The sequence below is a fragment of the Barbus barbus genome (genome assembly GCF_936440315.1).
Source record: "Barbus barbus genome assembly, chromosome: 47".
Classification (NCBI taxonomy): domain Eukaryota; kingdom Metazoa; phylum Chordata; class Actinopteri; order Cypriniformes; family Cyprinidae; genus Barbus; species Barbus barbus.
In genome coordinates, this window is record NC_136725.1 from 4,682,649 (window position 1) to 4,709,762 (window position 27,114).

General features: G+C 36.5%; 3 protein-coding genes across 4 annotated transcripts; 1 reads left to right on the plus strand and 2 right to left on the minus strand.

Annotated features, from left to right (window-relative positions):
- Window positions 1-13,058: 13,058 nt before the first annotated feature.
- On the minus strand, window positions 13,059-15,094 carry cldn23.1 (claudin 23.1). The gene has a single exon (XM_079409999.1). It carries the CDS (start codon window positions 15,049-15,051, stop codon window positions 14,242-14,244), a length of 810 nt encoding a protein of 269 aa, XP_079266125.1. The 5' UTR covers window positions 15,052-15,094; the 3' UTR covers window positions 13,059-14,241.
- A 597-nt stretch (window positions 15,095-15,691) lies between these two features.
- On the minus strand, window positions 15,692-18,067 carry cldn23.2 (claudin 23.2; the record flags this gene model as incomplete). The annotated part of the gene is made up of 1 exon (XM_079410076.1): window positions 15,692-18,067. One exon carries the CDS (start codon window positions 18,065-18,067, stop codon window positions 17,318-17,320), a length of 750 nt encoding a protein of 249 aa, XP_079266202.1. The 3' UTR covers window positions 15,692-17,317.
- A 2,788-nt stretch (window positions 18,068-20,855) lies between these two features.
- Window positions 20,856-26,740, plus strand: LOC306865682 (uncharacterized protein). 2 transcript variants are annotated; one of them, XR_013783888.1, is made up of 5 exons: window positions 20,856-20,956; window positions 21,405-21,944; window positions 23,385-23,463; window positions 24,541-24,780; window positions 26,603-26,740. XR_013783888.1 is itself a non-coding variant. In XM_079410426.1 (4 exons), exons 1-4 carry the CDS (start codon window positions 20,920-20,922, stop codon window positions 24,620-24,622), a joined length of 738 nt encoding a protein of 245 aa, XP_079266552.1. In that variant the 5' UTR covers window positions 20,856-20,919; the 3' UTR covers window positions 24,623-26,277. The 2 variants fall into 2 exon arrangements, 1 of the variants encoding a protein (XP_079266552.1); XM_079410426.1 differs by lacking the exon at window positions 26,603-26,740 and having other exon boundaries at window positions 24,541-26,277.
- Window positions 26,741-27,114: the final 374 nt, after the last annotated feature.

Below are 27,114 nucleotides of genomic sequence, written 5' to 3' on the forward strand. Positions count from 1 at the left end.
TGCACAATCCCCCTCAGACGGTCTGCCTGCGCTGGGCTCTGCTGTCGATCTCGTTCCGTCTGGAGACGGCAGCGAGTCGTGTGACGTGGAGCGCTGCAGCGGTCACGGGACGTGTGTGAGTGTGGAGGGTGAGCCGGTATGTGAGTGTGAGGAGGGATACAGTGGGGATCTGTGTCAGAACGCCACCTCCAGCCGCACTGCGCTCGCGCTCATACTCACCTTTCTCTTCGGAGGTGCTCTGATGGCCGCCGTCGTCCTCAAGAGGAGGTTCAGTTCTTAAATATTATAGATGTTGTTTTTATGAAGCACATACTTGTATATCATACTACCCCCCCCCCTCCAAATTATATTTGCAGAAGGGCACAAGCAGCAAGGGAAGACGCCACTGAAAAAGAAACACTTGTGACTGACGTGGAAGAACACACAACCTACTCTCAAAACTTTGCTAATGAGTTGTACGATCCTGAAGAGGTACGATGAGGTCTCTGTAATTTTTCTATACTAGTTACATGTATATATTTATAGATCTATGACATTCTCTTAGAGAACAAATAGATTTATTTTTTTAAAGAATGTTTACACTGCTGTTTGCTTACAGTAATGAGAGTAAGGCCCTGTTTACACTAGTGTGTTTGTTTTAATACGGCGTCTTAGAATGAAAATGATCAACGTTTACGCCGTTTCAGAAATTATCTCCATTTACACTACACACCGAAAACGCACGTCGCATGACCATTCGTGCAGTTACAACCATATATGTATACATGTATGTGTGTGTAGATTCCCTATTATTTACACAGCGCATACTGTTATTGTTTACACGGTCGTCAAGGATACACAGAGAATGTAGGCAGCCACGCGATCGTTTTCAAAAGTCTCAATTTTGGTCCGTTTACACTGAAACGCAACCCTGGAGTTAAAATGGGGTCTGCAGCGTTTTCAAAAGTCTGTTTTTGACCTTAAACGCCGGAGTAGTGTTTATTTCCTGATAAATAGATCATGATCCACAAATAAATGAGATTTTACAAAATTAAACATTCACAAATAAATAGGATAAGATTTGTAGGTTAAAATAGTAAATATTTATTTTCAAATCTAATTAATTTATTTAATATTTATTTATAAAATATACATACAATATTGGTAAACATTAAATTTTTTGCGTCTCATCTTAAAGGAACACTTTTTTTTTTTTTTTGGCAATAGGCTCATTTTACTACTCCCCAAGAGTTAAACAGTTGAGTTTTACCGTTTGAATCCATTCAGCCGATCTCCGGGTCTGGTGGTAGCACTTTTAGCTTAGCTTAGCATAGATCATTGCTTCCCAAACCTGTCCTGGAGGACCCCTTGCCCTGCACATTTTTTACGTCTCCCTAAGCAGACACACCCAATTTAGTTCTTGCAGTCTCTACTAACGAGCTGATGAGTGGAATCAGGCGTGTTAGATAAAGGGAGACATACAAAAGGTGCAGGGCAGGGGGTCCTCCAGGACAGGTTTGGGAAGCACTGGAATAGATCATTGAATCGGATTAGACCATTAGCATCTCGCTCAAAAATGAGCAAAGAGTTTTGAAAATGTTCCTATTTAAAACTTAACTCTTCTATAGTTACAGTGAAAGTAATCCCCAGCTATATCCTAACTAGTTACCTAGCTGGGGACTACTTTCAGATATCACTGAAAGATATCACTGTGCCTGATGCACCCATGGTACGGCAGCAAAGTCCCTTGATTATTACGCCGGAACAAGAGTATAGTTCCTAGCTATATCAGCCTAGAAAATCACTTTTCATTTTCCATCAGTGTTTGTACACAATGTAACTACAGTCTGTAGTTACATTGTGTACTAAGACTGATGGAAAATGAAAAGTTGTGATTTTCTAGGAAGTTTTAAATAGGAAAATTATCAAAAAACTGGTCATTTTTGAGTGAGATGCTAATGGTCTAATCGGATTCAATGATCTATGCTAAGCTAAAAGTGCTACCGCCAGACCCAGAGATCGGCTGAATGGATTCAAAAACAGTAAAACTCAACTGTTTAACTCTTGGGGAGTTGGAAAATGAGCCTATTTTCAAAAATAGTGGAGTGTTCCTTTTTGTGTATGCATTTTTTTATCTTTTTTTTAACTTTTATAATAGCCTAATCTATTTATCCAGAAATGCGGAACATTATTTTATTTTTCCGTAAAAATATTTTGTACGTTTTTGCCCTGTACTTTCATTGTATGGGAAAGAGTAGCCTGGACATTCTGCTAAACCTCTCATTTTGTATTCTGCATAGGAAATATGGTCTGAGCTTTGGAATGATGAAAAATCGTCAAGTAGAATTAAGAATTTCTCAATCAATTCAGAATTTAATCTTATGACTTTCTTTCCTGTAGGCTCCGATTACTCCAGCCATTACCAGCCCTGTTGTCAGCTAATTTTATTTTTATTTTTTGTCTAATAAAAAAAAAATATTGCAAGAAATGTTGTGGTTCACTTATTATTTCAAAAAAATAAAAAAAGTGTAGTTTAAACATTGCAAAGTCTAATGTCCAGAAAAGAGCTCGTTTCATATAAACTTGCCACAGATGTCAAAACAGCAGGTACTTGGAATTCCCAAGAAATATTTACACAGTAGGCCATTTCACAAAGGAAACCACAGGGTTAATGCCAGAACGGAAACCTAATGGGATTGTGAAACCAAAGAGTCTAGTTTTATTGGAAGTCGTAAAGTAATTATAATTAATTATGGCCTGAAGCTACATGCACTTTTAAATGCAAGCAGCAGATCTTCAGTCCTGTGTCCTATTTTTGTTATTGTGCAATGTATGTTGATCTATCACACATTTACAAATGTAATTCAACAGTCTCTTTTATAGTAGTATGGTTCATATAACTCCTAAGTTCAAAGCTTCGAGGTCTTTATTGCCTGGTCATTTGAGTGTCTGCTTTAAATAACCTGCTGCTGCTCCTTGGGCTTCAGTCTCCTTCAATGCACAACACACAGGTTTGTTTGGTTATGCAAACCCAGGCCTACTTTCAATACTTTCTCTTCTCCAACCCATCCCCCATATGAAACATGAACCAGTACCTGAACAAGAGGAAGAGGCTCGCTTGTGAATCAGTCTTTGTGCCATCAGTTTGTGGAACAAAATTCAAATGTGCTCAATTTAAATATTCATAAACTAGGTTAAATTTAGGTTCCTTTTTTTATGCAGTCACTAATCGGGCATAATGACTTCATGATCTGCCTTCCTCTTGCCGCCTCCAACAGGGATATAAAGGGCTCATGACATGAGAAATCAAACTTGGCATCTTTTGGCATGTAAGAGGTATTTTTACTACTTAAACATCCTGCTAGTTTCATTACAATCACTACCGCTATCTTGTCTACATTGAATACAGTATACAGATGCGCGTTCACTTTCTGACACAGTCCACGCACTCGAGTCTGTCATCGGAGCAAACGCAGTAAAGATTGTTCACTTTGACACATTTGGTTTAAATGGCTCGTTCACGTCTTTGTTCAGATGTCAAAAGGATCCCAGCGTAAGGAGCAAGTGGATAGTTTATTTTTAGTGTCAGAGGATTGATCGGAGCATTTTGTTTTGTAAAGGAGGCACAGTGGAGTCACAAGGAAACATTTGTTGAAAGATAAATGTTTCTTTGTGCCTCCTTTACAAAACAAAATGCTCCGATCAATCCTGAACTAAGACTACCTGCGCCAGAACTAAAAAGCTAAACTATAAACGAACTACGCTCCCGACAACTTTTCAAACTTATTTTTAACATGTTCGGTGAAAAGTATTTATTCTGTATATGAATTTTAATCAACGCTACATGAACCTTTTCATATAAACTGGAATAAATACAAAACTAGAGCCAAACTAAAACTGACAGTAGTAATAAATAGTATAGTGAATAAATGAAATAATCTCAACTAAAGGACATTTAAAACCACATATTTCTGTACATTTCGAAATAAGGTGCATTAAAAGTCAATAAATCCTTGATTGAATATTTTAATTAAACGTATCTTGGCGTATTTAATCTTTTAAATAACAGCAGAGAGAGCGAGTTTTTGGATATGGTAAGATTAAATTTATTAACGAAGTACCACATTTCAGCCATTTTGTTAGGGTGGGTACACAATGTTATTTTATCCTTTGTTTCTAGGAAATCCTCAATCTATGCGGCAACAATGTTGGCCCAGACCCAGCCCACAAACATTTAATTTTAAAATATTCTCGTAGCGTCGCAAAACTGAAGTTGAGCCACTGATTGACTGTTTTACCGATGTATTTACTACGTTTCTGGACCTGGGAACATTTCAGTTGTGTTGCTGTCTATGGTGTCAGATAGCTCTCCGATTTCATCAAATCAGCTTAATTTGTGTTCTGAAGATGAACGAAGGTTTTACGGGATTGTAACGACATGAGGGTGAGTAATTAATGACAGAATTTTCATTTTGGGAAGAACTAACCCATTAAAAAAAAACTTTATTTTTAAACCCTTATTGAGATGGTTGTAGCATGTCATTGTAGCAGCAGATTCAGCGTATGACTGGCGCTGGCAAAAGCGGTCCGAATGATTCGATTTGGACTCCGTAAATTGAATTGAGAACCAACTCCGATGAGGAGTAAGCACCTGCAGTTCTGTCCATTTTGTAGCCTATTGTGCAGTGCATGTCTCTCACGTTTACCGTTTTATTCTACCTCATTTAATGGTTGTTAAAATCAATTAGCCCATGTCTGTATTTATGCTACCCCATAAGAAAATACATTTTTAAACACGTTTTGAGATGATTGTGCCATATTCTTACAGCAGTATTATAGATTCGGCATAAAAAAATCGAGTTTAGTTTTTTAATTTTGAACTGTCGCTGTCAGAATGATTCATGAGCAAAAGGGACTCGAACTTGAGAACCGAGTCAGTGATTCAGTCACAGTCGTAAGATTATGAGAGCATAACTTAATTATTGCAGTCTCTTTCTCAAATGTAGACTTAATTTGATTTAACTATAAAACATGCCTGCATTAAAATACAAAGGTTTTAAGGAATCATACACACTGTACGTCATTTTTGCCAACCGTGTTCAGGTGAAGTTATTAGGCATTGTTGGCGTTGCACGAGGCGCTGTGTGATTGTTTATCGTGCGTCACGGCACCTGTGTGGCACATATCCTACACTGATTTAAACGTCGTCAAAGTGTTACTCCGATGCTATCTTCATCTGGCCCTTATTTGTCCTGTAAGCTGAGAGTTCACTCCTCCTTGGCCATGTGTTACCTGACAGGAGTTTAGTTTCACTGAGTGTTGTGGTGAATGGGTGGGTCTCTCTTCTGCTTGGGAACATTGCTTTATTCTTTCCATCTCGATGCATTCATTTGTTCTAAAGGCACCTCTTTCTTAATCTTTTCCTCATTTGTACACTGGTAAACACCTACAGTTTTGCCTTCCAGTCATACTTCTGAATGCATGTTTGTCAGTTTTCTCTTGGGAAATGGTGAGTAGACTTAAACGTGTACTCTGTTTCTGTAGTTGTTTTGCCTTAGGGAGGCATTTGTCGGAGTATTTTAAGGGTGCACCTTAAGGCTGTAACCTGGCATCAAATTCACAGGCTGTCTGAACGCTTTCATTGCCAGTTAGGCTAACTGTTTTGTTGGGGCTTGTGTATTTCAGATGTCTTCATGTGTTAGTTTGTTTACCGTACATTAATTTTCTCGGAGAACTTGCTTTAAAAAGAACTATACGTGTATGTGTTAAGTGATAAAGTTTTATGTTCATTTAGAATTTCTAAAGAATTAGTTTGTATGTCGTTGTTTTTTTTTTCTAAAGAATTTCTTTTTTCTTTTTTTAAACCATGTCATTTGGTAAACTGGTGCTGTCCATTGAAAGCATAGGCTATATTTAGGGTCCATCTGTGTGAATGTGACATGAGAAAACTGACACATTTTTATGCTAAAAACTGTTGAATAAAGTAAGATTTTTAGAATTTGATCTAAATTTGTATAAACTAGAGATATACTGTATGCACACACGTTTAGGGTCAGAAAGATGTTTCAAGAGAAATGCGTTTATAAAATATATATTTTTAATTGAAATATAAAAATATTTGTCAAATAAATATTTAATTTGAATAAACATTTATTTTAATATTTATAATAATTATTTTATAACTCTTTATAATGTTTATTTAAATGTTAATGTTTTATTTATTTAAATATTTTAATGTCAATTACATATAAATATTTTTATTCAGCAAAGATGTTTTAAATTGATCAAAATACATTTATAAGATTACAAAAGTTTTTTTATTTTTATTTTGCATCACAGAAATATACTACATTTTAAAATATATTAAAATAGGTTATTTTGAACAGTAACAGTAATTCACAATACTGTTTTTATTCTGTTTCATCAGATGTCAAGTCACCTTTATTTATAGCGCTTTTAACAATACAGATTGTGTCAAAGCACTTAACAGTATCAAACTGGAGGATAGAGTGTCAGTAATGTATAAAAATGAGATTAAACACAATCAAATTGACGATAATCACTAGAAGTGTTTCCAACTGAGCAAGCCAGAGGTGACAGCGGCGAGGAACCAAAACTCCCTCTGTGACAGAATGGAGGAAAAAACCTTGGGAGAAACCAGGCTCAGTCGGGGGGCCAGTTCTCCTCTAGCTAGGAGATCATTTATTTATTGTTTACTTATTGTTTTAGTTAAAATTTTAGATGTATTTATTTATATTGTTGCAATTTCTAACAATAATAGTATTACGTAGTTAGGTATTTTATTTATTTACTTTTATTTTTAGTTTTATTGTATTTAAGTCGAGGTCTTCACTGGGGATATGTCTCATCCAGGTGTCCCGGCCTCCGCCGACGATCAGGGAGACATCATCTCCCGGCGGCGATCCACCATCTGATCCGGACACAGACTGAGAAACAGAATAAGAAAGAAACAGACAAATATTAGCGTAGATGCCATTCTTCTTACGATGTAATGAGTACATTGTGTGTTATGGGGAGTGGTTCCGGTTGATCTAATTAATGCAGCCTAACAATCCTTTAACGGATTTGAATAATAGTGTATTAGTGTGCTGTGTGTAAACCAGGTTAAAGAAATGTCTTTAATCTAGATTTAAACTGACAAGAGTGTGTCTGCCTCCCGAACAGTGTTAGGTAGATTGTTTCAGAGTTTGGGAGCTAAATAGGAAAAGGATCTGCCGCCCGCAGTCGATTTTTATATTCTAGGTATTATCAAACGGCCAGAGTTTTGAGAACGCAGCGGACGTAAAGGAATATAATGTGATAAGAGCTCGCTCAAGTACTGAGGAGCTAAGCCATTCAGGACTTTATAAGTAATTAACAAGATTTTAAAATCTATATGATGTTTGATAGGGAGCCAGTGCAGTGTTGACAGAACCGGGCTAATATGGTCATACTTCCTGGTTCTAGTAAGAACTCTAGCTGCTGCATTTTGGACCAACTGTAGTTTGTTGATCAAGTGTGCAGAACAAACACCCAATAAAGCATTACAATAGTCTAACCTTGAGGTCATAAATGCATGAATTGGCATTTCTGCATTTGACGTTGAGAGCATAGGTCGCAATTTTGATATGTTTTTGAGATGGAAAAACGCAGTTTTACAGATGCTAGAAACATGGCTTTCAAATGAAAGATTCCTATCAAACAGCACACCTAGGTTCCTAACTGATCAAGAAGAATTGACAGAGCAGCCGTCAAGTGTTAGATAGTGTTCTAGGTTATTACATGTGGGGTTTTTAGGTCTGATAATTAACACCTCTGTTTTTTCAGAATTTAGCAGTAAGAAATTACTCGTCATCCAATTTTTTATATCGACTATGCATTCCGTTAGTTTCTCAATTTGGTGCGTTTCACCGAGCCGTGAAGAAATATAGAGCTGAGTATCATCCGCATAACAGTGAAAGCTAACACCATGTCTCCTGATATATCTCCCAAGGGTAACATGTAAAGCGTGAAAAGTAACGGCCCTAGTACTGAGCCTTGAGGTACTCTGTACTGCACTTGTGATCGATATGATACCTCTTCATTCACTGCTACGAATTGATGGTCAGATGAGTACGATTTGAACCATGCTAAGGCCCTTCCACTAATGCCAACAAAGTGTTCTAGTCTATTCAGAAGAATGTTGTGGTTGATAAGCGCCAAGATCCAGTAGCACTAATAAAGAGATACAACCACGATCAGATGATAGAAGCAGGTCATTTGTAACTCTAATGAGAGCAGTCTCAGTACTATGATACGGTCTAAATCCTGACTGGAATTCCTCACAGATACCATTTTTCTCCAAGAAGGAATATAATTGTGAGGATACTACCTTTTCTAGTATCTTTGACAGGAAAGGGAGATTTGAGATCGGTCTGTAATTAACTAGATCAAGTTGGGGTCAAGTTGTGTTTTTTTAACGAGAGGCTTAATTGCAGCCAATTTGAAGGTTTTGAGGACATATCCTTATGACAATGACAAATTAATAATAGCCAAAAGACGATCTATGACTTCTGGAAGCAGCTCTTTTAGTAGTTTAAATGGAATAGGGTCTAACATACATGATGTTGGTTTAGATTATTTAAGTTTATACAATTCTTCCTCTCCTATAGTAGAGAATGAGTGGAATTGTTCCTCAGGGGATCTATAGTGCATCTGATGCGATACTGTAGCTGATGGCTGCATAATTACAATTTTATCTCTGACAGTATCGAACTTGGAAGTAAAGTAGTTCATAAAGTCATTACTGCTGTGCTCTTGGGAAATGCCAAAACCTGTTGATGCTTTATTTTTCGTTAATTTAGCCACTGTGTTGAATAAATACCAGGGGTTATGTTTGTTTTCTTCGAAGACGAAAAGTAATCGGATCTAGCGGTTTTTAATGCTTTTCTGTAGGATAGGGTACTTTCCAGCCAAGCTATACGAAATACCTCTAGTTTTGTTTTCCTCCATCTGCGCTCCATTTTCCGGGCTGTTCTCTTTAGGGTGCGAGTGTGCTCATTATACCACGGAGTCAGACTGTTTTCTTTAATCTTCCTTAAGCGTAAAGGAGCAACTGTATCTAAAGTGCTAGAAAAGAGTCCATAGTTTCTGTTACATCTAGCTTTTCTGCGCTGTTGGATATGCTGAGGAATTGAGATAAATCAGGAAGATTACTTACAAAGCAGTCTTTTGTGGTAGAAGTGATGGTTCTACCATACTTGTAACAAGGAGTAAAATTTACAGTTTTAGCTATATGGAGTTTACACAAGACTAGATAATGATCTAAGATGTCATCGCTTTGCTGCAGAATGTCAACACCACGAACATCAATCCCATGTGACGATATTAAATCTAGAGTATGATTTCGACAATGATTAGGTCCTGAAACGTGTCGTCTAACCCCAATAGTTCAGAATGTCTATGAATGCTGATCCTAATGCATCTTTTTCATTATCAACGTGATATTAAAATCACCAACGATTAAGACTTTATCTGCAGCCAGTACTAACTCAGATAAAAAATCAGCAAATTCTTTAATAAAGTCTGTATGGTGCCCTGGTGGCCTGTATACAGTAGCCAGTACAAACATCACAGGGGATTTATCACTAGATAATGTTATATGAAGCTCCATTACTTCAAAGGAGTTATACTTAAAGCCTGCCCTCTGAGAAATACTGAGAATATTGCTATAAATTGTAACAACACCTCCCCCTTTACCTTTTGGACGTGGCTCAATTTTATAGCAGTAATCTTGGGGGGGTGGACTCGTTTAAAATAATGTATTCATCTGGTTTTAGACAGGTTTCTGTCAAACAGAGCAAATCTAGGTTATGATCATTGATCAAATCATTTACAAAAAGTGCTTTTGTAGAAAGGGACCTGATATTCAGTAAGCCAAGTTTTATCAATTGTTTCTCTGTATTGTAAACATTTTTTATTTGTTGAACATCAGTTATATTGTTACTCTTAATTTAGTTTGGATGTTTTCTGTATTTTCTAGTTCAGGGAACAGACACAGACTCTATAGTGTGATATCTAGGTGAAGGAGTCTCTATGTGCTGAGAATTAACTGACTCCTGTGATGTCTTTTGAAAACTTTAAAAAATCTTATATAAGTGATTGTAAATTATTAATGTCTATTAATTCAGCTTATGCATTACCCCTAAACTGAGGAAAGTTGTCACTGCACCACTCTTTTATTGTTGAAGTCATATTTATACGGACTTGCAATATTTCAGCTTTCTTCTAATTACATTAGAAAACAGAGATCCTGAAAAACAATTATACGTAATTGCCTAGTTTTGTAAGTGGCCCATCTTACGCCACTCTCCACAACCTTGTTGTCTCTGCCTGATTTGCTCAGTCTCCGTTCTTCAAACAGCACTTGTTTATGTAGTTTGCATGTGTTTTCTTGTTGCACTCCAGAGCTTCAGCATGTCTGTTCCTGCCAGTGATGATGGTGGTGTGTCTCGCCATCTGATTGCATGTGCCGATATAATATGCAAATATGGTAGATGTGTGCTGGTGGATGGGAAGCCCACCTGTGAGTGTCAGCTGGGCTACATTGGAGACACCTGTAACGAAACAATCAATGATGCTCTGTCTGTACCGCTCACCCTCGGCGTCCTGGCTGTCATCGTTGGCTTTATCACCCTACTCTTTGGGATGGCTTTTTTCTGGCAAAGGCAAAAGGTGAGGAAGAGGTGAGACAGATATTTTTTTTAATAATTTAATTCAGGATTACATTAAAAATGCAGTTCATGCATACAGTGGAATGAATACACCTGATGTTTTTAATTTGGTCACTGTGAATAAATGAATGAAAAAAACAAAAGTATCATGAGGAGTGTATCATCTCGAAACCCTCATGACATGATCATTTTAACTTAAAGTCAATGTTAGTTCGGGTTGTAAAATGTCATGTGGTGCAACTCCTGGAAAACTTGATTATATTCATGAATGAATAATGATGTTTGCAAATATAATTTTTAACTTAACTTAATAATTAAAGGAATAGTTAACACAAAAATAAAAATCTGCTGAAAATGTACTCCCCCCTCAGGCCATCTGAGATGTACAGTAAATTAGCTTTTTTCTTCATCATATTTGGAGAAATGTAGCATTGCATCACTTGCTACAAGCAATGGATACTCTGCAGTGAATGGGTGCCGTCAGAATGAGAGTCCAAACAGCTGATAAAAACATCACAATAATCCACACCACTCCAGTCCATCAGTTAACATCTTGTGAAGTGAAAAACTGTGAGTTTAACAAATCTATCATTAAAGCATTTTTAACTTCAAACCATTGCTTCTGGCTTCCTCCAGTGAAAAAAAAAAAGAGATGAACAAAAACAGCTCTAAACAAACAAGAGATGGACTTTTTCACTGAATGAAGTGTTATTATGGATTATGAACTCATATTTTGGCCTGAAGCGATGGTTTAAAGTTAAAATGCTTTACCGATGGATTTGTTTCTTCCAAACATGCAGCTTTTCATTTCACAGGCTATTAACTGATGGACTGGAGTGGTGTGGATTATTGTGATGTTTTTATCAGCTGTTTGGACTCTCATTCTGACGGCACCCATTCACTGCAGAGCATCCATTGCTGAGACACTGATGGAATGATGCATTTCTCCAAATCTGTTATTATGGAGAAACAAACTCATCTACATCTTGGATGACCTGAGGATGAGTATATTTTCAACAAATGTTCGTTTTTTGGGTGAACTACCGCTTTAAAGTGTGTACTCGCATGCATTCAAAGTGTAAGGAAAATAATTTATAATTTTTTACATAAAGGTTACACCATGACAGCTTTACAGTTTTTATATTTACAGTATAATTACATGAAATGTTATAACGCATATTCCAAACTATAACTTTATGAAACTAGCATGAATATAGAAAATACATTTCTAAGAATTTGGCATGTTTATTAAACTCTCTTTTTAAAAGATTTAGTGCACACACTTTTGTGTCATTGTGTGTCAGACTTTTGCATTTTAAGGAAGCTGGTAACTTGATTTCAGTGTTGCCTGATTTGCAGCGATGAAAATGTCTGTAAACCAAATTTATCATTTTGTTAACAGAAAAAAGGCAGCTGAAGAAGCCCGGTTAAGAAATGGAGCAAATCTTTAACGTTTTAATGCAGCATAAAATAGGTTTGTTGTTCTACGTCATAATGATTAAAATGAACTCTTATTATGATCACAATATGGTAGCTCACTCATTTCTCTCTCTCTCTCTCTTTGTTTCCTCCTTCAAACAGTACCATCAACATATAAAGCACTCCAATCAAATTAACTTTCCACCATGACACTGAACTCACACTTAAATGTGCATGAATTGATATATTCATCTCATGTTATACTGGTGTACATATGTAGGTTTTGAAGTAGCACTGAATGCACTCAACATTAACTGAAACTGTTTATGAAATACATGTGAAGTCCGCAGCACATTTGAATTATTCAAGAACATGACTTGGGTTGGCGTAGCTGCAGGGGAGATGCATGTAAATCACGTTAAACGTGTATTGACTGGTTCCTCAAACATGCCAGGTATTTCAGTGCTGTTGTTTTTCTGCTGTTATATTTAGCTCAGTCCTGACCGGTGAGTTTGAATAACAGAAAGCTGACTAGTTTCCTGGACTAAGCCACAGACAAGTATCCTTTTCAAGCATTCATGGAAAACAGTCACGCCATTTTATTTATGGGTTTTGGTTGTGTTTTGCTTTTGGAGTTTCAGTGCACTTCAACAATATTTGCTATATTTTGGCGATATGTTTCCACATGAAAAGGACTTTTCATATCCATGTAAATTAATTTATTTTGCTACGTATATACTTTTGTTTTAATGCCCCTAGTTTTTGTTATCAATATGTATATAATTGCATATTTGAGTTCATGTTGAAATATTCCATTTTAGATTACAAAGGTATGTGCATTTTTGTACACTATCTATCTATATATATATATCATCTTTATCACTATAATGTATACAACAGTCATTCTTCAGTAATAAAGTTCTTCAGTGATAAACAGTAGTTATCAATACACATGTACAACAATGTCTGCTTTTAATAAATAGTACTTTAATACAAAAAACACAGATTAAATGAAGAACCAATACAGATGATGGATTGCTGTTTAAAAACTACACAAACCTTGACCCCAATTACAATAAAATAAAGCCATTATAATCTTATTTACCCCCTTCTTCCTTTATCTGGATGCATGGTATAAGACCATTTAACCTCATTTGCACTGCTGCACTTATATGTATCTGTTTTATCGTTAATGATTAACTTTATTAATTTATTGTTGTAATACATGTTCTCATTTGTTGTGTAACAGGCAAGTTTGTTTTGTACTTCCAGACTGAAGGTATATGCTGCCTGCTCACTGTCCTACAAGAAGCAGCTGATAATTTATTAGGCAATGGCAGAAAGTATTTATATGTGATATTAACGTATAGCCACAGGTTTAAATGTAAAAACAAAATAACAACACAAATACTAGGTATTGAATACAACAGATTTGATTTTGTGGAGCAATATACTTCATGTCTATCACTACATTGTTCACATGACTCATGGATCAGCTGACAATTCAAACATGCTGCAGAGCATGCAATGGTAAAACTGAAACAACCAGTATTACTAGTTACACTGCATCACACACCTCTTTTGACTAACTTTAGGTTGTTTTTCCACAGCAAAAGAATATATTGCACAATTCATTGTTCATTTTTGCTCATTTTTATAAAATCAAATCTTGCGGTATTATTGTGATATATCATTAGCTTATATCCTCCATTAAGATGCATGAGTTGATTTTAACCTGCATCACAAACCTCATCTTTCGACTGGAATTTATATTTGGTCTATTTACAACTCTAAAAACCTTCATGTTGCTTAGCTTAAAAGTGCAACTGGCAAGCACACGAACTGTTGTAAACATGTAAAATACTTGTAAAAGTAAGAAAAAGACATAGGAGAACCTTTTTGGGAACCTTTCAGGGAAAACAAAACATTTCTTCTAAAGTACCCTAAAAATCTAAATATAAAGAACTTTTGTGCAATTGAAAGGTTCCGTGGATGTTAAAGGTTCTAAATGGAACCATCAGTGATAACAAAGAATCTTAATTTAGTGCAGTTGTTTAAACATCTCTCAGGTCTTTAACAGTTGTTACATCTCACAAAATATTCACAGTATGTACTGACTAAATTAGGAATTTCACAGATCGGCATCGTAAGGTCTTCCGGTGTAAGATGTGTTGACGGTTCCTCTATCTCGGGGTTTGGCTCTTGGGAAGTCCAGGTCGTCGTCCAGTGACTTCTGCGAGTACGGCACGCTGCTTTCAGTGCTCCTGCTGAAGCTTCTCGGGATGTTGACCCTCGGCAGAGGCGTTGGTCTGTCCCTTGCTGGCCGTTGTGTTGTGTCGGTTCGAGGCTTTTCTCCGCGGTTGCGTCCACTGCAGCAGGAGCAAATCCCAAGGAACATCACAAAACCCCCAAGGACCTCCATGATGCCTCCGATGTAGCCCAAAACGATGCAGTATCCCACGCGAATGTCATCCGTTCTGGTTGGATCTCTTAAGACGGAGGTGGAATTGATGCTGGTGAGGATATGTGTGTACCACGCAATGGGAATGATGGTCAGGGCTCCAGAGCAGAAGATAAGGAGACCACCCAAAGAAGCCAGTATCCATCTGGGTTTGTCCTTCCAGCATCTGACTCCAGGTGTTGCCAATGCAAGGCCGAACACCGTCACGATCAACGACGCGACCATCATTCCTTTAGCAATCGGAATGATCTGGCTGTTAAAATAAATTTGGTCCTTGCCTTGCTGGTTGCACTCTTGGGATCTAGACGTTGTGAAGGTCCTGCAGATGTCCCAGATTCCTTGTTCCACCACCAGATCAGGAGGGCCACTTGCCAGGTTGTTGATGGTGCGCCAGTTGGGCGCGACTGTGCTGGTCAGGTTCAGGATCCATCCGCAGGGGGCCAGGACCATGCCGAATATCAGGATCCCAGGTGTCCGCATGGCTGAGGGTTGAGCTGCTGTCCACTTCTGAAGTGAGTCGAGAGTGTCTGCTGCTTAAGAAGAAACATACTGAAACTTGGAGGAGGTGGTTCTGTATGATTAGCATCTGAAGGGCGTGGTATTGAATGTCTGGTTCAAACACAGAAAAAACTGGTTTTCGATGCATGCCGTGTTTCAGCCAAACCTGGAACACCAGTATGCAGGGCTAGGGGATAAATAGAAGAGACTGGGGCAAGTTGTCTCAAAGTTCATCTTGTTGTCTATGTTGGTTTCAATCACCAAAATTGTCTTAAAATAAAATGTTTCACACACTTATGCCTTTTCATTTCATTTATACAGTTCAGTCATTTAGTTGATAATTGTGCCAAATAATGTTACAATATAAATTGTTGCTGTTTAATTTTTTCATGTTTTTGGTTTGTTTGTTTGATTGTTTCACAACTGCTTTACAGTTTGAATTATGCTGAAAGCAAACACGGTCAGTAATTATAGATGTTATAATACTAATACATTTTATCATGCTGACGAGTTACTATATTACTTATTGTACATTCAAATATTATAGAATATAGGTTCATAAATAAAGAAAAATTTTTTTGGAATGCATAAAATTGTACTCTACAAGCTCAAAATGAACAGTTTGTAAATGTATTTTTTATTATATTAATGCAGGTGAATATATGAGGACATCATTCATCCATTACAATTATAAACATACAAAAAAATAAACAGCCTTCAAACATGTGCCCTAAATTTGATGTGTGGACGTGACTTTCACAGAGATATTTTGCATATCATTCTGTCTATCGTAAACACCAGTGACAGACATTTCTTCAAACATTCAAAGCCTATCCTGTGAGCAGAGGTTGTGCAAAGATTAGCTTCCTTCAGAAGAATGTATTTGCTTTTTTGTACTTGGTATAACTGTACAAACTTGAGAGGTTCCTGATAAGTTACATATTTACACATTAGTAAAAAGCTATCGAAGGTAGGCCTACAGCCACTACAATGATGATGTACAAAACCAAACTAATGGTGTTAGTGCTCTTCAGTAGAACTTCAAAGCCTTACCAAGTGCAATAATTATGATGGTATCCACAGTTTCCACTAAAATACTATAGCTGACATGACCAATAACATCCATGATAATACAGGTGGTAAAACAAAAGCTCACATAATGAATTACAGTTAATCAAAGTAGCCTTTCCGTGAACCACGGCTAATAAAAACATATACAAACAGTAGGCCTACACACACACTAAAATAATGTTCAACATGAACTAAACGTCCTAAAATGTAACTTAAAACACATAACTTGGAATAAAAATAAGTGTAAACAACTATATCAAATTTAGGCCACTTCCTTTTACGGTTTTCACAGTAAATTTTACAGTGACTCTAAGATTTACTTAGAAAAACTTGATTTTTCATTGTAAAATATAAGGCACTTACATTGGAAATGTCAGTGTTAACGTTAGCCAACCTGAAAAAAAAAACTTGCAAACTTATAGTCTCAGAACAATCTGGTTGGTTAAAAAAGTTGCTCAAAAACCCAATTTATGAAAACTTTAATATAAGTAAACTTCTTTTCTAAGGCAACAGGTCTTTCGAAGATAACAATTTAAAGATTTAAGGTGTACAAAAGAAATATGTTTCCACAATATTTTACATTAACCTCTTAACTGTCACCCCAATTTTGAACACGGACTTGAAAGTGTACTATCCAAACTTAAATTATAATTCATGAACGAATACATTTCCTAAGCAATGTCAGATTTTAAAATGGTTTCCACATGATGAATTTTGAGGTTTTAAGCTTTCAGTTGATACATCATTTATGATTATAAGGAAAAAAATATTTAACTCAAAAGGTCAAAACTCCTGTTATGATGTAGATTTTTGAAGAGCAATCTTGTCATAAATTAATCTATTACTGTTACATAATTTGTAAAAAAAAAAAAAAATGTTCCAACTATATATAGGCTAGTTTGTCATGATTGCATTAGGATTTAATTGTAATATAGTGAAGTGGCCTAAACTTAGGCTTCTTCTGAGGGGATGGGTGACAGTTAAGAGGTTAAATGTCTTAATAAATCTAATATGTATTTAAGGGATAACCACTAAACAGAATTGTCATTAAAAAGATAAACTAACTGATATCATCTGATCGACAATCGCGCTTTTTACGCGGTAATCGATGGTGATTTTCGTAAGTTTCGATCTTCTTGCGTGCAGTTTGTTCACAAGATTAAAAGTTAGATAGCTTTCACAAATCTGTGTCGTAAGGTCGTGCTTTATAAGCAGTGCTAGTCGCTGGTCTGCTGTCCTGTTGTCTCTTGGCCCGAGCGAAGTCCATCTCGCTTTGTTTGGAGTAGTACGGGACGCTGCTGCTGCTGCCGCCGCTGACGCTGGGCACCGTGTCTCTGCGCCGGGGAGAGGGATCATATCTCGGCCTTTCAGCGCGCTTCCGACCGCTGCAGCGCCGACACAAACCGATGGACATCACCAGCCCACCGAGGACCTCCATGATCCCGCCGATGAAGCCCAGCACCAGGCAGTATCCCACACGAACATCGGTGGATGCGGAGAAGATGGAGGTCATGGTGTGAGTGTACCACGCCACTGGGATGATGGTGAGGACCCCTGAGATGAAGATGAGGAGACCGCCGACCCCAGCGACCGTCCAGTGCGGTTTGTCAGTCCAGCATCGCACTCCAGCTGTTGCCACGCCGATGGCAATGGCATTGAGAATGAGCGCCGACAGCATCAGACCTCTGGCGATCTGGATGATCTGGGCGCTGAAGTACTGCGTGTCCTGCTGGTTGCACTGAATATCCCGGGACGATGTGGAAGTCCTGCAGATGTCCCATAATCCTTGCTGGAGGACCAGGTCGATGGGTTCTCCCGGGATGTTGTTGATCGTGCGCCAGGCAGGTGCCACGGTGCTGATCAGCTCCAGGATCCAGCCGCAAGGCGCGAGCACCATCCCCAAAATAAAAATCCCTGGAGTTCGCATGAATGATGATGATGATGAGGGAGACCACAAATCACAGATCACAGGCTTGCTGGCAATGGATGGATTTGTTTCAGCAGAAACTTCTCGTGGGAGGATCTCGTAAAATCTGGCTATTGTTGAACGTCACGTGACTGTCTGCGCTTGTCAACATCAAAACCGCTCCAGGTTTCGGTAACCTGTCCTAGGCGCACCTGTGGAGCCCCGCCCACTGAGTCTTACATCACGCGCAACACGAAAGATTCAGGAGAGACTCTGGTGCTTTCAGGAAAGATTTTGATATGTATGTAAACTCGTTGAGTACCTCTAATAATTCTATTGCTTGTAAGACTCTCTATGGTGTAAGTCTTTTTAAAATAAACAAAACCCAATGTATTTTATATGGAGGGCCAAAATTAAAATCATTAAATATATATGTATGTATATATATATATATATATATATATATATATATATATATATATATATATATATATATATATATATAATGTGTGTGTGTATAGATCGTTAAATACATAATTAAATAACTAAATACATAAATTTAATAAATAGGCCTAAATAAATTCATAATTTATTAAATTTGTACATTATTTATTTATTTAATTTATTTGAATTTATTTTCATTATCAGGGTTGCGTGCCAACAACCGTAACCCTGAAAGAAGGAAATAAATAAATGAATGATTTATTATGCATTTAATAATTGAAATATGTATTAAATTATTTAATTTGGCCCTCCATAATATCTTTGTGATTTTTGTCTTTTATTGTTGATTTCACTTTCTCATTTGTCATTTATTTACACACATAGAACCTTTATTTTTAAAACTATAGTTTTAATTATTATAATATGTTATTGTTTCGAACATTTTGTACTTTTTTAAGAAAAAGGAAAAAAAGAAAAGGAAAATGGAAAAATAATATATAGATATTATATTAGTTAAGTTTAAACAACATGTTCAAATAACTAGGTTGGGTTCTTTGGGTTATTTTCCAATCTCTTTTATGGTTTTTAAATCTCTTTCCTTTTAATCTTATGAATTTCTGTTATCTAAAAAGTTTAGTGATATGACTGCCATTGTCAACCAGTGCTTGTCAAGCTTGTCTGCTTTACTCTGTAATCAACATACAGCTTTTGAGTGCACTGTTTTCACAATTTATGCTGCATAAAAACCAATCCTAACGTTAAAATGGAATCAAATAAAATAGAATAAATAAACTTATTTTATTTCAGCCAGTTGCAAAGGCAACATTTCTCATTATCATTTATTTAAATCATTATCATAACTTGATGTACCATTAAAAAACAAAGTAGCAAATAAAACTATTAATAAAAGACTACTGCAGTATGTTTTACAAGAAAATACTATTTCAGTCTTTATTTATCACATTTAATTAAATGTGGTAATTAATAATTAATTAATTAAAACTATATAGACATATTTAAGCGGGGGTGACCAAAAACACACAACAAACTAAAACTAATTCAAAATATTAATAAAAAGTTATTAGAGTAAAAATACTAAAATAAGACTGCTTTAAGTGCTGAACACGTTGTCATTTTCTGTACAGATTGTTTCATCATTTTGGAGACAGATATGGGGATGGAAATGTACACTCGAAACCACAAAAGCATGTTTGAAATGACATCTTGACATACAGTAACAGTCACTCTGAAACTACAGCCGTTCCCTGAACACAATCATGAATGAAGCTACACTGCTTTCTGTTTAGACTGTTCTATTATTCCTTCCTGTTTCATCACAGTTAGCTGCTTATCTGCTGACAAAATGAATGCACTTGATATATTTCTTTCCCTGCCCAAAATACCAGTTTAAACCAGTCTTAAGTTGGTTTGTTGTTTCTGGCTTGTTTAAGATAGTTTATCTGGTTCCCCAGACTAGCCAACCGGCGTTAAACTGATTAAGCTGAAGGCCAAGAGCAGAGCAAACCTATTTGCCAGCTTAGACCAGCAAACCCCCTAATGCTGGTGATTTCAGCAGGTTACTTTCTTGCTTTCTGACCGACTTGTTCTGTTTTGTACAATTACGTTCATCGCCATAATGCATTTGTGAGTTGCAAAATAAAGTCAACACGGCCTTTGTTCCTACTGTGCTCCACCTATATGACTCTCTACACATATTGTGGCATATTTTGGCATATCATCATGGAATGTGGTTTGGAATGATGCTAAACCTGACTAGTCTCAGCATGATGATACGCCAAGAAAGCTGCATGTCGTTATAGCCTGTACTCTTTCTAGCAATTGTGCATAATCCTGAAAATTAACAATAATCACAATCTTATAATTATACCTAGTGACTGATATTAATATCCATTCTTATGACAGTTACAATGATATAGGCTAGTCTAATATTAGGCTTTATTTAAAAAAAAAAAAGAACTTTTCTCATTTACTCTGAAATTAGCCTACTACACAAATAGGCTGTATTTTTTTATTTTTTTCCACCTGTCATTTCAGGGCTTCGTATTAATAAAATTCATTGCATTTAACAGAATGTTCCTCTGAATTCTCACTTCGGTGCATAACCTTAGATTTGCTTCCACCAAGTGATTAGCTTTAGTCATAACACCCTTTACACATGGTCTCTTAAGTTGACATTATACTTCGTTAATGTTTATATTTGGTCCCCAGCCAACATGTGTGTATTTAAATAGAAAGCACATGTGCCGTCTCTTTATTTGCGCATCTTATATGGCACATTATAGGAGGTGCAGTGCACTGGAGGCGTGCTCTCGATCGACCTGCGCGTGTGGATTTCCTTCTTGTCACTCACATGTGTTACAGTACGATAGAGAAAGCGTTTAACAGCGCACACAGAAAGAGGAAGGAAAATGAACACGCACTTTCCAACGGTGGTGATATTAGCAGGTATGTTTAAAATGGGTTTTAGACACAAATTCAAGTGCTCATTTTATATTACATGTATTTTCTAGCTAATTTATGAACAACAAATGTAGCCTGCTCATATCCATCCAAATTATTTAATAGGCCTTTAAATTACACTGCTTCTGCTCTAGGCTGTTTATATGTGACGTGTAATAATATTAAAAAGTACACTAATTATTCATTCAAAACACTTAAAATCCTTTGAGGACGCGTGTAACTTATGAATACATGTTACTTTAGTGTTAATAAAGGTTGCCTATTTATAAAAGCTACAAAAGAATGAACTACTAAACATTAAGGTAGGCTACTTTACATAAATAGTTTCAGTTTTATTTTGAAGGTGTGTTTTAGTTCAAAAATGCATTCACTAGCCTATATTGTGCGTGAGTTAATATAGACTTCTTGTGGCTTGTTTTTGTGTGCGTGACAGGATGGATGATATTTGGAGGCAGCACACAGAACTCACCAGCAACAAGAACTACAGTTGCAACTTCATTTACCTCAGATGTGGCGACATCACCTTCACTAACATCAGCAAATTCCACTGAGACACAATCAACGTCCGAATCTGTCAATACGACCTACAGTACAAGTGAAACAACAACTGAGTCCTCGCAAAACGAGAGCACGAGCACTACGAACAGCTCCACATCTGCCCAGACAACAGCAAATGCGACCTCTGCCTATAACTCTACCTCTCCAGCGACGACGGAGCTCACGAGCGCAGCCAGCAACGCGACCAATGCCTCGAGCACAGTCACATCGGGTTTGGTGACTGCAACTCTGACAACATCCTCCTCAGAGAAGACAACTGTGGGAAGCACAGAACCGGTTAATACTACTGCCGAAAACACAACTACAACGAGAATTTCCACGGTGCCTATTACTTCACCACCACCAACAACAGCAACAAACAAAACCACAGATTCTGTTGACCAAGATAAGAAGGATTCAGAGGCCCTGAGCTCAGGTATGAGTGCATTTTTTGGAAATGTGTGTAAATGTTTCATTTTAATTTCAAAGAATATTAATATTTGAATACAGTGTGTTTCATGCGACTGTTGGCCTGTTTATGGTAAATAAGCATAACCTTTTGATTGTTATTTGATCTTCTGCTCCAGATCTTAAGTAGGTCAAAGTTATTTCCTTATGAGACTTTATCTATTGTTGCCTATATGGTTATATAAACAGAGTCAGTTCTGGTAAATTTGTCCACCTTATACAACCCATTTTATTGAGGTTAACCTCTTCAATATTTTCTGAAGTGCCGCTAAGTTTAAGGTGAAATGTAATTGTGCATCCCTAAAGGCATGAATTTAATTAGCTTAAGATCATAAAATTACAGCCCTGTTATTTATTAAGCCTGTAATAAAACTGTATTATCAAATGCAAAGTTCTTGGGTATCAATCAAGGTCAGAGATGGGTTACGACAGGTTTACTGTATTTGTTGATTCCCAAACACTTTAGGAGTGTCTGAAGTTAATATTTAATACAGTAACTGAGTGATTAAACCATTAACAGTTTGCTAGCCTTTTCCTGTAAAGGTTCAATTGTTCCTCACCCTTTTCATAAGCATCTATGACGTTTGTACTTTGTACTGCGTTGATGCAGCTAAGTGTCACTGTCTGGGATGTATTGGAATTTGAATGAGAACTTACTGGAAAAGCTGTGACTGAAAGTGATAGTGCCATCTGGACACTTCAGCCATGTTTAAAAGCGTCTCAATGTCTTAGCACCGAGTAACAAGTGTCACCTGCAAACAATATGCTTGAGCTTTTCTCAGAACTATTTTTTGCTCAGTGAAGTTTAGTTAAATGGTGTTACAGCGATTTTCATTGAGGAACCACAGGTGTAAAGAATTACATAAAGTGGAACAATAATTTTATCTTCGTTTTGAACACTATATCAATTGTTTTATCTGACAGATTTCTTTTTGTGAATCATTTGAACTGAAAATCATGTGATATTTTCTCGTCTTTCCTGTAGCTCAAATAGTAGAGCATGGCGCTAGCAACGCCAAGGTCATGGGTTCAATTCCCAGGGAAAGCAAGAGCTGATAAAGTGTAAAAGCTGTAACTTGAATGCAATGTAAGTCGCTTTGGATAAAAGCGTCTGCTAAATGCATAAATGTAAATGTCACAATTACACCTTTGATATTTTGTTAATGCAGTGGCATTGACATCTTTAAGCATGTCTTATACATTTTTGGGCCACTGTATGTGAAAAGAAAAGCTTTTTCGCTAAGCTGAAGTTTGATTTGCCTTTTCAGTATACTGTATATATGATATTTTGTATTGAATACAAGCAAGTAATTTTACTAGTCATATACCTGAAATAGCTTTCATAACTGACTACTGTATATGTCATGTATGATTCATCAAACTATATCTTTTCCTTATTCCTCTCTAGGAAGTGTTGCTGCCATCGTAACTGGCGTTCTTGCCATTGTACTAATTGTACTTGCTGGTGCGTACTACTTCAAAATACGGTGAGTCGAGTTATTTGTAGTTTCCTTCCTTTATTTTTCTTCCAAATCATCTTATGATGAATCTCACAAAGTTGTTCTGTTTGAGATGTGATATATACATACACACACACACTCATATATATATATATATATATATATATATATATATATATATATATATATATATATATATATATACACACACTATATTGCCAAAAGTTTTGGTTCACCCCCTTCTAATGAACATGTTTGACTACTTTAGTAATTTATATGAGTAAAAATCTTAATGTTTAAGCATATAATGATATTCTAGGGAATTGCTTCTAATTTTATAGCAACAGTTTGGACAGAACCCTTTTCTATTCTAACATGACAGTGCCTCTGTGTATAAGACACGGTTCAAAAAGACATGATTGATTGAGTCAGTGTGGAAGAACTTGACTGGTCTGCAGAAAGCCAAGTCCTGATCCCAGCTGAACTCCTCTGGTGTGACTTTATATGCAGACCTTGAGCCAAAAACTCATCACCAAACACCTATGACTTGTATAGACACTATAAGGACAAAAGTGTTGGGACACCTCCTTCTTTAGAACAGAAAAAGGCACTAACAAAACTGTGGCAACAAAGATGGAAACATAATTCATGTATTTAAAAATTGTATTTCCATCTCTGTTGCAACAGTTTTGGACGTGTCTAAAATGACAGTACCCTTATATACAAGTCATTGGTGTTTGGTGATGAGTTTTTGGCTCAAGATCTGCATATAAAGTCACACCAGAGGAGTTCAGCTGGGATCAGGACTTGGCTTTCTGCAGACCAGTCAAGTTCTTCCACACTGACTCAATCAATCATGTCTTTTTGAACCGTGTCTTATACACAGAGACACTGTCATGTTAGAATAGAAAAGGGTCCTGTCCAAACTGTTGCTATAAAATTAGAAGCACACAATTCCCTAGAATATCATTATATGCTTAAACATTAAGATTTGTACTCGTAGTCAAACGTTCATTAGAAGTGGGTGACCCAATACTCTTGGCAATATAGTATATATATATATATATATTGTCAGTGGTCTTATGATTTGTTTGTTTGTTGCAGACGCTCTTCTTACGGACGTCTTTTGGATGATAACGACCACAGCTCTGTGGGGAATTTTCTTAACCCAATGTTTGATGGCTAAATGGGAAAGCGTTCATGAAGAAACATTTGTTTCTAAAGAAAACAACCTACACGTCTTTAGCAATGAATATGGTAACATCAGATTCAGTATTTTGGACCCAAAATAAGATGCACTGACCAGAATCATCAAGAAGTTTTAGAGTGTAGGCAAGACTTCCTGTGAGTATTAGTATGAAGGCAGGTTGGAGGGTATTTTCGTTCTGTTCAAAGGAAATTCGAAGGAAATTTTAAGTAATGTCCTAGAAATGTCTTTTTTGTTAGTTTGTTTGTGTAATGTATCGTCTTGAGTATATTTTTTGACTTTTTCATGTTGCTTGCTTTGTTTGTCTCATGATAATTGTTTAAGAGTAAATAAACCACATTACTAACATTAGCTGTAATTTTTATAAATCGAAGCCTCACTTCTCAAACAGGCCACTTGCGATCATTATTGGTCTCAAAGAGTGACCTTATCATATGCCATAATTACAGCTCTGGCCTCAGTTGTGGCCTCCCACTATTCATCCAAAGACAGTCTCTTTTTTAAACGCGAACACCGTTTAACATTTTTGTAGCCTCTACAATAACAGATTTCCCCCCTTGTCATTGTAATGGCAGGGAATCACAAGCAGCATGCAATTAAGCATTTAAACAGTCAAGACTGTTATTAGAGACTTAAAAATAAGCCATCAAGCAAATGGAGGTACATTAACAAAACATCTGGTGTTCTGGCCTGTTTGAGATTGGGTTTAGTTAGTCGTGCTACAGCAGTTTAATTCATCCATAAATGTATTTTTGAATGTTTAAAACCACTTATGTAGTTTCCTCTCCTAGTTTTTTCTTTTTTACCTGTTTACAGCAACCGCTGCTTCCTGTTTTTTGCAAATGCTCTAGTTTCAAGAATGGCATAAACCACAGGAGCATTGTCTAAATCACTGGTCTAAAGCAGCAGCAGCAACTGATTGTAAAACTGTTAATGTCTATGTAAAATTATTGTATTAAAAATCACTACTATATTATATAATAGATTTTTAGACATTTGTTTAAAATCAAAGGAGTTCCTATTATACTTTTTCTTGTGTGATTAATATTTCATGTCACTTTCCATGAAGATGTTTTAGACAAACTATATTTAGACAGTGTACCAAATTTTAGTTTGAAAAATGGCAAAACGCACATGAATAAATTAATAAAGAATAAAACAGCTCATATAAAATGTAGTTTGACTTTCTGAGGTTGACAGTTATCATTTTTCGAACATGATGCAACTGATCTCTCAGACCATTTGATTTTCATTTTGTCACCCAGAAATGAAAATTAGCTTACAATCTACTCACTCTCAGGCCATTTAAGATGTAGATGAGTTTGTTTCTTCATCAGATTTGGAGAAATTACATCACTGTCAGTCATCTGTCGTGTGTGCCATGTGTTCCTGCCTCATGTTTCCATATTTGGTTTGTTTCCTGTCCTTGTTAAGTGTCATTAGTTAATCCTTGTCCAGCTGTGTTTGTCTCGTTATCTATGATTTACCTATGTATTTATAGTCCTGTCTATTCAGTTTGATTTCGTCTGGTCTACTTGTTACTCCCCGGTGTTCCTGTCTGTGTCAGCCTTGCCTTGTCTTGCCCTGGCCTGCCTTGCCTTGATGTCTTCAGTAAAGACTGTTATTTTGAGTTACATCCTTGTCTGCGTGTTCCTGTGTCCTCCCTGCTGTGTGCACCGTGACAATCACATGCTCACCAATGGATCTTCTGCAGTGAATGGGTGCCGTCAGAATGAGAGTCCAAACACTGATAAAAACATAAAAATAATCCACACCACTCCATCAGTTAATATCTTGTGACGCAGAAAGCTGTGTGTTTGTAAGAAACAAATCCATTAATTTTTTTTTTTTTTATTATAATTGAATGGGGTAAGAAGAATATCAAACAGTTTATAGTATTTTGTCCTGAAGCGGCGGTTTAGAGTTAAAACACCTTAATGCTGAATTTATTTCTTGCAGACATGCAGCTTTTCGATTCAGAATTTGTGAGTCATGTGGATTATTATTATTATGACGTTTTTATCAGCTGTTTGGACTCTCATTCTGACGGCACCCATTCACTGCAGAGGATACCTTGGTGAGCAAGTGATGTAATGCAAAAAAAAAAAAATAAAGAATTCCCGATCTATTCAGATGAAGAAACAAACTCATCTTTATCATGGAGGGCCTGAGGGAGAGTACATTTTGTTTACACATGAGTACATACATACAGAAAATTTATTATTTTAACTATTCCTTAAATTATTCTCTATTTTGTTCTGAGAATTTTAAATTGAAAATTTTTAATCAAAGACTATGCCGTTTGTACCCTCTCAAATATAGCTGTGACACTTGATTATCAGAAACCTGACCTCATTTTCATGGAGGACAAACAATCATTGCTGAATTCAAATTCACATATTAAACATACAACATTCACATAACTAAATCTAAAGAAATGAAGCTATATTTAAAATCTGACAGACCTAAGC